Raw genomic sequence first — 12,250 nt, forward strand, 5'->3', positions numbered from 1 at the left:
GGCCAACACATAACTAATTTGAGCTCACAATTGTAGGCCGTGTTGACGGCGGAGCTGCAAGATGACGCCGCCCAGTATGCACGCTCGCTCTCCTCCGGCCCACTTCTTGGACGGTATGAGCACCACGCCTCCTTTGCACGAGCGTCTTCGGGACAAACTACGTCGTATCTACGCGACTATCACATGCACGCGATCTTCGGATGTTGCCGAGTACCGAGCAGCACAGGCGGCCACCTCGTCCCTCTTTGCGGGTGCATCGGCCGCGGCACGCCCCGCGCCCACGTATGGAGGTACCGCCGAGCCCGAGGCCACCATCTCCTAACCAGGCAGGAGGTTCCGGGTGGCAAAACCAGCAGCAGCAGGAGCCTACTTACGAGTATTGGCAGCGTGCCGGTTTCGGCATGGAGCAGCAATTTCCCATGCCTAACTTCGGGTGGCGTCCCCGTATGGATGAGCCAGAGGGTACGCAATTCATCACTATCCATATTAATTGTGCACCATGTGTGAATTTCCTCATGATCGACTAACGGTTTTTTTTATCTAATCAAAGGTGAGGGACATATGTCGACGGGGTCCGGTTCACGATCCTTCTGGTCCGAGTGCTCACGATCGGGACGAAACACAGCGAGCTATCAAGACCGGATTTCAAGTCAACGGCAAACTCCACCTCCGGATCCCACGCGAGTACGGTCAGCACGAGCAGGGGTACATGCTTCCTCCCCGACATCGCCGACCACCTGTTCGTATGTACTCGCCGTCACCTTTTCGGGCTCGACCGCCACCGAGGCGAGGTGGAGGGAGGGGCCGTGGTCAGTGAGATGAGTACTATTTGTATGCACCATGTATGAGTACTATTTGTATGCACCATGTATGACTACTATTTGTATGCACCATGTATGACTACTATTTGTATGCGCCATGTATGACTACTATTTCTATTTAACAAACATTTCATATTGAACTTCAAGCGATAATTAAGATACAACTTACTACTACAACATAACTCTCTGCTAACATATTAAATGGTACACCATCGCTACAACATACTACAAGATCCATGATTACTGATAACTAAAACACTAAGAACGCAGCACACCCTTTCCCTTGCCCTTCGACGATGTAGCTTTCATGGCCTTGGTGGTAGGCTCGAAGTCGTCGTCTGAATCGACGACTGGCGGTGCAGCACTCTTGCCCTTTGAGGACTTGGCACTCTTGCCCTTCGACGATGCAGCATTCTTCGCCTTCGTGCTAGGCTCGAAGTCGTCGTCCGAGTCGATGACCGGTGGTGCAGCACTCTTCCCCTTCGAGGACTTGGCACTCTTGCCCTTCGACGATGCAGCTTTCTTCGCCTTGCTGCTAGGCTCAAAGATATCATCGTCGTCCTCACTCTCAACCGTCCACAGCCATGGAAAGTTGAAATCTCTTTCCCTATCTCGTTCATTCTTCCAAGTTAGTGACTTCCACTTCTCATTCAACCTGATAAGCTCACACCTTATCTCCCGTGGGCTGCGAGCAGGCATCTTCTTCAATGGCCACCCATAAGAATATTTCTCAAACTCCCTACCCACCTTACGGAGCAAGGCGTCGCTACTGATGAACTCCTCAAATGTGTCTACCTTACTCTCCCTCATCACTTTGCGGGCCTCGTCTAGAAGAGGTTTGGCCATGGATTCGGTGAAAAGATGGGGGGATTCTTATATGGGGGATCCATCTTGCTGAGAGAATACACTGAAACAGAAGGAAACACTGGGGGGTTTTTATAGGCTAGAAGGGGTGACTTTCGGCGGGAAAAGGTGAGCGGGAAAAATTGGCGGGAGATTAGGGCGGGAGTAAAAGGCGGGAAAAAATTGAGCGGGAACAATTGGCGGGAGATTACGGCGGGGGTAAAAGGCGGGAAAAACTGAGCGGGAAAAATTAGGCGGGAAACAATAATACTAAAACTTAAATGAAGATACATTGCAGCTCAAATAAAAATAGGGTTTATCACTACAACGGAATTTAAGATACAACGACACTACAACGAAATTTAAGATACAACTGAAATTAAGATACATAGCCAATACGACACATCACACTACTTTCCCTGCGTCCATCGTGGCCATTTTCCAGACTTGTCGCCACGTTCTTCCGCCGCTTGCGCTTCAGCAGCTCTTTCCCTTAGTCTCTTCCTCTCCGCTGCACGAGCCTCCCTGCGCACCTCTTCCTCTGCAAACCTACGTGCAGCCTCATCATCCATCCTCTTCTGATTCACCTCTCGATTACGAGCTTGTTCCGCCCTTAGTTTCATGTATCCGCCTCTCTCGCTCGGCTTTCTCATTAGCACGGACCTTTTCCCAACGCTCCTCCTCAAAGAACGTTGCCCACGCACGACGCTGTTTCTCCTCAACCTCCTCGCGTGCCCAATCCGGCTGCTCCGTGTCTATCCAGTGAAACCATTTGCATAGGGGCGGGGGAGACTACAACACAAACAGTAACATTAAATCAAATTCACAAACAAAATTAAGCCAACATAAAATTATGTCGAAACATACCGGCGGCCTGGTGGACGACGTAGCTGAACTACGGGGTGGATCATGCTCATAGCTTGCACACATGAAAAATTTCATGCCGAACTTGTCGGAGAAATCCTCCACCTGCTTAACCTTAGCAACACGGCCACACCAACAACGCTCCGCAGTCACACCCGGGGGTAAACTTGCAGCCTTCGCCTTCACCGGCCTAAACTCCGGGTCAGAGCACGGCACACTCATGATGGCTAACAGTGAGCAAACAACACAAAGATAGAGATACAAGAACTTGTGTAATCCAGAGTAGCGCTGCCTGCTTTTATAGGCTAAAATTCGACACCAGGGCGGGAGATGCTGGCGGGAAAAACTGGCGGGATAAAATTGGCGGGAGATGGTGGCGGCAATGATTGGCGGGAAGGGTGCCGGGAAGGAGTGGCGGCAAGGGTGGCGGCAAGGGCGGGCGGGAAACTGTGTGAACGCAAAAAGGCGGGAAAAATTGGTGCTCGGGTTGAACAATCCCGATTTATTGGAATCGGGTTCACCTGGCCCGATTAGCTAAAATCGGGTTTACCTACCCCGATTAATTGAAATCGGGTTCCACTACCCCGAGTTATATTTTATTTTTCCGCCACAGCAGAGCTATTCTAGAAATCGGGTTCCACTGCCCCGACTCTGCTAATTCGGGTTCGCCGACCCCGATTTTGTAAATTCGGGTTAGCGGACCCCGACGGTGTATTATTTCTGAAATTTGCCAAAAACGAATATTATTTCTGAAATTAATATTAAAAAGTGTATTATTTAAAAAAAAAATCGCGAGGAAAAGAACTAACAAAACTACAAGCCCGTTTTATCAAGCATTTTAGTATTTGAAACTTATGGTCTGGTTTTATCGCCATTATCTTTTGCATATTTGAGGGAACCATACATTCATTTGTTATTTTTTGTTTTCTTAGCATATGCCTCTGTTAGAATAGAGTTATGAAGTTTCTAGAGTTCCAAGAAGCCCGTTTTATATGATAAGGTTCATTGCACATTTGCGAAGTTGCAGATTCCTAAACACTGCTGTTCACGAGAAATATTCTATGATTTTCTTGGCAACTCCGATTGAGCTAATGTTCCACATGAGTTATAGCTTTTCATCCCGTGCAATTGGCTTGATTGTTTGACATTCCTAATTGTGTCAGTGAGGCGAATAAGCACGCAACCAATAATATATTACCGGTGGCGTGCAGCCTTTATCAGTGGCGATATACATTTGGTATGCTAAATACATACAACTAAGTCTATTTTTGGCATGCCAACAGTAGAATATTCCCTAGGGCACATGGTATTCCGCATTCATTGTCCACACTAAGAAAACACCTACTACTTAAGGACTCAAGTTGTGGAGCTTGAAAGTTAAAGCAGTTACCACAGTTTTTTTTCGAAATGGGGCATAGCCCAGCCTCTGCATCAGATTGATGCACACGGCTTTCATTTATTTAAAGCATTTGTAGTTCAAAGTTTTACATCATGGATCAGAGAGGGTTGAGACATGTATCAACCATCGAAATAAACATAAGCATGCAAAGTTATCCATTTTGTATCCTACTAGTATGTCGCCACCCAGTAGCCTGGAAAAAGAAGTCCTGAGTAACCGCCAGCATACGGTTGCATCCAGTATCCATAATCTCCCGCTGATCTTCCGGGAGAAGGAACGCCCATTGTTGTATCCAGTAAGCCGCCCGTCTTATAACCTGCAAAAAATTTGTTCCCTTTTGTCTGTTAAAAATAAGATCATTCCGACTTGTCCATATAGACCAACATACAGCAGATATGCCAATCCTTATCCTGTTCTTATCCCACTTTGTAACTCCATTTAGCCAATTTCCAAACATATTTGTAATATTAGCAGGAGGAGGTATATTAAATGTGCAATATATGATACGCCAAATAATTCTAGCAAAAGGGCATGATAAGAATAAGTGATGAATAGTTTCTGATTCATTACGAAACAACATTTACGACAACCATTCCATTTACGTTTCGCCAAATTGTCCTTTGTGAGCAGCACTTTACTATTTAGGAACCACATAAAAATTTTAATTTTTAATGGAATCTTCAATTTCCATAAGTATTTTCTTAAAAAGGGAGTGTGACCATTCATTAGATCAAAATACAATGATTTGACAGAATAAATGCCGGACTCATTAAGTTTCCAAACAAATTTATCCGGGGAGTTCGTCAACTGTACCGTCATTAGCCGTTGACACAGATTTATCCATTGGTTCCATTTAAAATCGTTAAACGCCCTTCTAAACGCAATATTTAGTGGATTATGTGCCAACACAGTGGACACTCTAACATGCTTTGTTTGTACAATATTATATAAGGCTGGATACTGCTGCGCTAGTGTCGTATCTCCAAGCCAGATATCTTCCCAAAATCGAATGTCTTCTCCATTCCCCAATTTAAAAGCTCCTCTTTTAAAAAAATCATCTTTCACATGCATTAGACCTTTCCAAAATGGAGAATCAGAAGGTTTTGCTTCCACCTGTGCTAAAGTCTGATTCTTTAAATATTTATTAGTAATAAGTTGTTGCCACATTCCTTCCTCAGTAAGAATCTTGAACAACCACTTACTCAACGAGCACTTATTTTTTAGTTCCAAAACTTCAATTCCCAACCCTCCTTGGTCTTTAGGTCTACACACCATGTTCCACCTTGTGAGCCTATATTTTTTCTTTGTCTCATCGGTTTGCCAGAAGAAACTAGACCGATAGAAATCTAATCGTTTTCGGACCCCTACAGGAATCTCTAAAAACGACAACATAAACATTGGTAAGCTCGTTAAGACCGAGTTAATTAAAGTTAATCTGTCTCCGTACGAAAGTAATTTGCTACGCCAAGTTCCTAGTTTTGCGCCAAATCGACTCTCAATTGGATTCCATTCTAGATTTCTGAGTTTTCTAAAGTGCACTGGTATTCCCAGATATTTAATTGGCAAGGTTCCAACCTCACAACCAAAAATCTGTCTGTATTGTATTTCCATGTCTTTAGCCTTTCCAAAACAGAATATCTCACTCTTATGAAAATTTATTTTTAGACCGGACAATTGTTCAAACATTGATAATATAAGTTTCATATTAATTGCTTTGTGGATGTCATGCTCCAAAAACAATATCGTATCATCAGCATACTGGAGTATCGATACCCCCCCATCAACTAAATGAGGAATGAGGCTCCCAACTTGGCCCTCCTCTCTAGCCCGTGCAATCAGTATCGCAAGTACATCTGCAACAATATTAAAAAGAATCGGAGAGAAAGGATCACCTTGCCTCAATCCTTTTCTTGTTTGAAAGTTGTGCCCAATATCATCATTAACTTTAATACCCACACTACCCCCTTGAACGAATTTTTTGATCAAATCACACCATTTAGGGTCAAACCCTTTCATCCTTAGCACTTGCTGTAGAAATGGCCACTTAACTTTATCGTATGCCTTTTCGAAATCAATTTTAAACAGAACCCCGTCTAATTTTTTCCGATGTATTTCGTGAATAGTTTCGTGCAGGACTACCACACCCTCAAGTATGTGGCGCCCTGGCATAAAGGCTGTTTGTGTTGGTCTAATTACTTTCTGAACAATCCTGGAAATGCGAATTGTAGCTACCTTAGTAAAAAATTTGAAGCTGACATTTAGTAAGCAAATAGGTCTATATTGTTGAATTTGAGTAGCATTTTCCTTCTTGGGTAATAATGTAATGACTCCAAAGTTCAACTTATATAGGGGCAGATCTCCACTATGCAAATGTGTGAACAAAGCCATTACATCATATTTTACTATATTCCAGCATTTCTGATAAAATTCCGCGGGGAAACCATCAGGGCCAGGGGCCTTATTATGTTCCATTTGGGAGATAGCCTCAAAGACCTCCTCCTCCGTGAAAGGTGCCGTAAGAATGGTATTTTCTTCAGGTGTTAATTGGGGGATGTCCAACACATGATTCTCCATCATAGAGAAGGAATTATTTTCCGGTTCCCTGAACAACTTTTTATAATATTCAGTAATATAGACCTTTAAATTATCATTGCCCACTATCGTGCCTTCCTCTTGCTCTAATTGGAAAATCTTTTTCTTTCTATGTTTGCCATTTGCAACAAGATGAAAATATTTTGTGTTAGAACCACCTTCCTGTATGTGTTTAACTTTGGCCCGCTGTGCCCATTTTTGTTCTTCTTCACATCTTAGCTTATTAAGACTAGGGTGAGCACTTTTCAAATTATTTTGTTCCGAATTGGACAATTGTTGAGATTCGGCTTTAATATCCAAGAAATCAATAATACTTAGAAGCCGCTCCCTTTCCTTTCTGTATTTTCCACTTAAATTTTTTGCCCAACCTCGTAAAAATCTGCGTAAATGTCGAATCCTTTTTTGCCAGGTTTCAATCGGTGAGCGTCCAGGTGGAGTTGCTGCCCATTCAGCAGCAACCATTGCATGGAACCCCTCAACATCAAACCAAGACAATTCAAAAGAGAATCTAGAAGTATTCCCTCGATGTGCATGCTGGCCGGAATCAATTAGGAGTGGTGTATGATCCGACCCTGCTCTAGTAAGTGCCCTCACAGTGACAAGGGGAAATTTTTGTTCCCACTCAACACTAGCCAAAACCCTATCCAATTTCTCATATGTTGGATTAGTCCTTCTACTGGCCCATGTAAATTGCCTCCCGGAGAGTACAATCTCCCTCAGATTTAAATTTTCAATAATTGCGTTAAACACAAAAGGCCATCGGGGATTAAAATTGTTATTGCTTTTATCTTCTCTTCTACGTAGGATATTAAAGTCACCCGCTAACAACATTGGTAAATTCTCATCCTCACACGTCCGCACTAACTCAGATAGAAAGGCGGACTTATAGGCCTCTTGTGCGGCCCCATACACACGGATGAGAATCCACTCAAAGCCATCAAATTTAGATCGTAAATGAAGTTTGACACAAAATTCTCCATTGTCTACTTTTTTAACCAACAAGGTTTGTGCATTAATTCCAACTAGGATTCCTCCCGATCGGCCATGAGGTGGTAAACAAAACCACATAAAATCATTTCCCGCAGCTAACCCCGATAAAAAGTTTACCGTAAAGTTCGATCTTCCAGTTTCCAAAAGAGCAATAAAATCAAGTTTGTGTTCTTTAATCGCTTCAGTAACAAAAAGGTGTTTCCCTGGATCTCTAAAACCTTCACTATTCCAAGTCATTCCCCGTAAGCCCTCCATCAAAATTGTTTTTTATTATTTCTTTTAATTCTGAGTCTGTCACTTCTCCTAATATTTGTCTTATCATAAGACTTTTTTTTCCGTGTTTGCTTAACTACCGAATGAGGAATCAACAAGTCTATATGTTCATCCAAATTTTCATCGAAAAAATCATCTAAGTCCTCACATAGGTCGGAAGCACGACTAACGACAGTTACCACAGTGAGTTGCCACCACAGTGAGTTGCCACAGTAGTATGGACGTGAAATTGATTTTTATTAAAAGAATAGTCCGCTTCAGTGGGCGTTAAACCTGGAATTTGAATAATGGTGGCCAATGGATAGAATCATAGAAGCACCCTGACCATCCAACAAATGAAATCTAATTGCAGCGGTATGATCAATAGAGGCAAATTGGCTCCCAGTATAAACACTAAATTCTTAATATTATTACTCCCTCCGATTCATATTACTTACCACTAGTATGAATGTACAAATATGTCTAGATATATCTATATTAGTGACAACTAATATGAACCCGAGGGAGTACATAAAGGTAGAACTTTGCTCTTTACATGCATTAAATGCGTTTATAAATTTCATGAAAAACGATACTTTGGCCGGAAAAAGACATTTTGTATTCTAAGAAAGTAATAGGTTTAGCACTGAAATTTTTTATGTATGATGGTAAACTTATTTTTCATCAATAAATTGTAGCTCATCTTAAGTACTGGTAACCATGTCTGTCTTTTTTTCCGAGGAAATTGCACAAAACCACCACAACTGAGGCAAAGTTATCAAGAAAAAACCCACCAGAAAACATGTACTCATCCGTTTAAAAAATAGGTGTCTTAACTTTATCTAGATATGGATGTATCACTAATAATTTGTATCTAGACAAAACGAGACACCTATTTTTAGACGGAGGGAGTATTTTGGTGGGTTTTTTATGACTTTGCCCCAATTATGGCGGTCTTTTGCAATTTACCCTGTTTTTTTTAAAAAAGGCTACTGAACCAAACATGAAACAAAATAGGTGTCTTCTCCGACGATGGTTAGAATAAATGAAACAAAACAAGAATCAATCAATCTTACCGTGTCAACCAAAACAAGATCAATTTATTTCTGTTATTGTGTATTTGTAGTAATTAACTTATACCGTATTATCTTTCAATAATATTGTCGTTTCCATCATGGCTCTCGTAATTTACATGCTTGTCTCGGATAGGTACACAGATAGACATCACATCCAAGAAAAGTTTCATAATCTAAGCTGTCCATTCATTCCTTGTTGGGATATCAAACGACAAGCAACACAGAAGGATTCAACATATAGAATTAGAGATGCATATGAGCTAGAAAGTGAGGTGGAGACCATAAGGGCCAAGCTAGCAACCCCAGCAAGAAGAATGAGCTAATGGGCGAAAGCTCCAAAGTTGCCACTTGTCCCCTACTCCCTTGTCTGACATGCTTGATTAGGTGCAATTTATATATCTATCTTTTTGCATCTTTATATTCTTGTCAGTTGTTCCCATGAGGAACCCCTCCACTGAGAGAAGCTGATCATATTCCATTTGGGATGATCAGGAAGAGGACCCTCTGCACCCATTCTTCCTTCCCAATCCTCCTGCAGATTCCAATCCTCCCTCCAGATACAGTGTGAACTTGGACGCACATGTATATATAGAGACAGAGAGAAAGATATACTGTTGTGAACTTGAAGGAAGTTTTCCATGGCCTGTGGTGATGTGAATAATTATTTTTCCAATTGCAAGTAGCTGCTGCTGCTCTGACCATACGGGTAAGGAAACTATTCCCTTCTTCCAACTTGCATTGCCTTGAATCTGCTTGCTTGCTTCCTTTCTCCGGCTGCTGCTCGATCGTCTCCGGCGACGGCTGGTACGTGTTGGCGATTCCGGAGGTTTTGGGTGTGCCCATCGGCGAATTATTCCCATCGTGTTGCGTGCCACGCCTCTGGGAATCTAGACCGGTGGTGCATCGATTCCGATCGAGCTTCGCACTTGCGGCGAGCTATTTAAGCGTCGCCGCCGTGCTAAACCTTCTCCCCTCCTCCAAATCTCGTCTTGAACTCGTTTTTGCAAAGAAATCTTACGGTTTTCAGGTCGATCTCGCGTAATGTTCGATATATGCTGTGCAATATTCTTGAGCTCTTAAGCTCCTTATGAAATTATAATCGTTGAGTTAATGGTGATATTTCTGGTTCTTTGTTCAGTAAATTTACACTCGGGAGAAATATATAGATGAACACCAAGAAGATTAAGCTGCACGACCACCACTGCAACGGGATGATGCCGCTGCGCGACCCGTCGCCGGCGCCGCAGGCTCCCGTTTCCTTCACCGGGCTGTCGTCGCCGTTCTACCAGGGGTTCGCGAGTTATGCGGCTCATCAGCACCACCAGCAGCAGGGCGGTGCCGGCTGGACGCGGGAAGAGTACCCTGGGCCGGCGGCCGCAACGAGGCCGGCGTTCGCGCAGAGCTGCGTCGGCTCCAGCACGGCGGCGTTCTACGCTGCCGAGAACCTGCTCGGCATGGCGCAGTTCGACTGCACACCGGTCGGGATGTTCCCGCCGCCGACGACGCCGTTCCGGTCCTCGGCGGACAGCGACCTGTACCGTCCGCTCGACCCGCCGTTGATGCTCCGTGCGGCGGATCAGTCGTCCTCCGTGAGGACGTACTACGTTCGGCCGCAGCGGCGGGACGCCGCCGAGCTCCCATTGCCCGTGGCGCCACCGCAGCACCAGCAAGAGCGAGCGCACAATCATCACGGTCCGTTCGCGGCGACCGCCACCCGGGAGGCGCCAAGCAGCATCCTGCAGAGCCAGATGGATCACCAGCTGTCCGCAAGGAGCGTCAGCGGCAGCGTGGCGCGGCCAGCCACGCCGCCGCCGAGCAAGACGCGGATCCGGTGGACGCAGGACCTGCACGAGCGGTTCGTGGAGTGCGTGAACCAGCTTGGCGGCGCAGACAGTGAGTAGCGTTCCATACCTTTTGATCCGAAACATTTCGTTCTTCACGTCGCTGTGCTCAAGATCTCACTGTACTTGCCATGTCGTCCGTGCAGGGGCGACGCCCAAGGGGATCCTGAAGCTGATGAACTCGGACGGCCTGACAATTTACCACATCAAGAGCCATCTTCAGGTGTGGATTGTACCTATGCCTACAATTCCAGAACATTTCTTCTTCCTGTTACCATTAGCTCTTTACTCAACTAAAGTTAACTTAATCCTCTTGACCCTGTGCCAACAGAAATACCGTACTGCCAAGTGCATGCCACCACCATCTTCACCATCTGAAGGTACTACTCAACTGAACATCTACTGAATTTCATTTGGATACATAGAAGCATCTAATTCTTATTAAGGGTATGTATAAGATTTTGTCAAGTCAAAATCATGCAGCTTCAGTTTAGTACAAATTACAACTTTCATCTTTATGTAGTACTAGTTAAAATTTTGTAGAAATTGACTTAGATGTAAGTAAGTCTCGAATAACTTGGAATTAAACTAGTTGATGATTAACTAGTACTCCAAAAACATAGGAGTAGCTATCTATTCTTCAGCAATTAGCCTTGATTTGAATTCCTGAAATCCATTTTTGTCATTCTGTCCGTGCATCCTATCGGGCAGCGACACATGTTTACATCCCTGTTGTCGAATCGCAGGGAAACAACACGAGAAGAGGGGTGACGCGACGCAGAATCCAGAACTGAAAACGTACCTTTCTAATCACATTTTTTCTTTTGCTCCGTACGTCTTACATGGCCTATAGTATGTGCTCATGATGTGTCATGCATAACATACACTGGAACGAGTGCTAATTAGTGGCGTTCCCTTTTAACTTTCAGTGGGATGCCCATCACGGAAGCACTCCGCGTACAGCTCGACGTGCAGCGCCGCCTCCACGAGCAGCTCGAGGTACTATGCCAAGAGGGTCCGGGATTCGAGTGTCGGCGAGTCGATCTATATGGTTTGTGTAACATGGTTCTTCTCTGCAGATACAGCGGAAGCTGCAGGTGAGGATCGAGGAGCAGGGAAAAAGGCTGCAGCAGATGTTCGAGGACCAGCTCAAGGCCAGCAGGAACGTGGCCAGCTGCTCGCCTTCGACGGACATGGACGGCTCTGGTGACGCCGTCCTCTTCCCGTCTCTCGCCGCCGAGCAGGACGACCCCGTGTTCGTCGACATCGTCATCGACGACGATGAGGACGAAGTACAGCTGCTGTCCGTCGCAAAGGGCAGCACCTACGACGGCGACGAGTTCTAGCCTAGTGGATCGCGACACCTCCTCTTCCAGCCCTGTAGTCCAGCTTTAGTTTTGACAAATGTTTGCTTTAGTTCCGATGTGTGGCAATCGTGGGTAGAGAGCTGTCCGGCCTATCTTTGTGGACCCCAATATAGCGCGACGTTTTTTTTAGCGCGGACAAATGGCAACTTGCCACGTGGTCTGAAAAAAACCCAGAAAAACCAACGCAACCTCGACCTTTCACTCA

The 12,250-nt window shown here is 44.7% G+C and overlaps 1 protein-coding gene across 1 annotated transcript; it reads left to right on the forward strand.

The window, feature by feature from the left end:
- Positions 1-9,244: 9,244 nt before the first annotated feature.
- On the forward strand, positions 9,245-12,250 carry LOC124670931 (myb family transcription factor PHL5-like). The gene is made up of 7 exons (XM_047207388.1): positions 9,245-9,543; positions 9,976-10,730; positions 10,825-10,901; positions 11,010-11,058; positions 11,425-11,476; positions 11,608-11,677; positions 11,758-12,250. The coding sequence occupies exons 2-7, from the start codon at positions 10,004-10,006 to the stop codon at positions 12,022-12,024; spliced, it is 1,242 nt and encodes a 413-aa protein (XP_047063344.1). The 5' UTR covers positions 9,245-9,543; positions 9,976-10,003; the 3' UTR covers positions 12,025-12,250.

This window comes from Lolium rigidum, chromosome 7 (assembly GCF_022539505.1).
Source record: "Lolium rigidum isolate FL_2022 chromosome 7, APGP_CSIRO_Lrig_0.1, whole genome shotgun sequence".
Taxonomy (NCBI): domain Eukaryota; kingdom Viridiplantae; phylum Streptophyta; class Magnoliopsida; order Poales; family Poaceae; genus Lolium; species Lolium rigidum.

Excerpts from the sequence above, each read along its gene's own strand:
- LOC124670931 (XM_047207388.1), top strand. The coding sequence starts at position 10,004 with ATGAACACCAAGAAGATTAAGCTGCACGACCACCACTGCAACGGGATG. Across the intron at positions 10,902-11,009 it reads ACATCAAGAGCCATCTTCAG|AAATACCGTACTGCCAAGTG; the intron begins GTGTGGATTGTA and ends CTGTGCCAACAG. Across the intron at positions 11,678-11,757 it reads GCCTCCACGAGCAGCTCGAG|ATACAGCGGAAGCTGCAGGT; the intron begins GTACTATGCCAA and ends TCTTCTCTGCAG.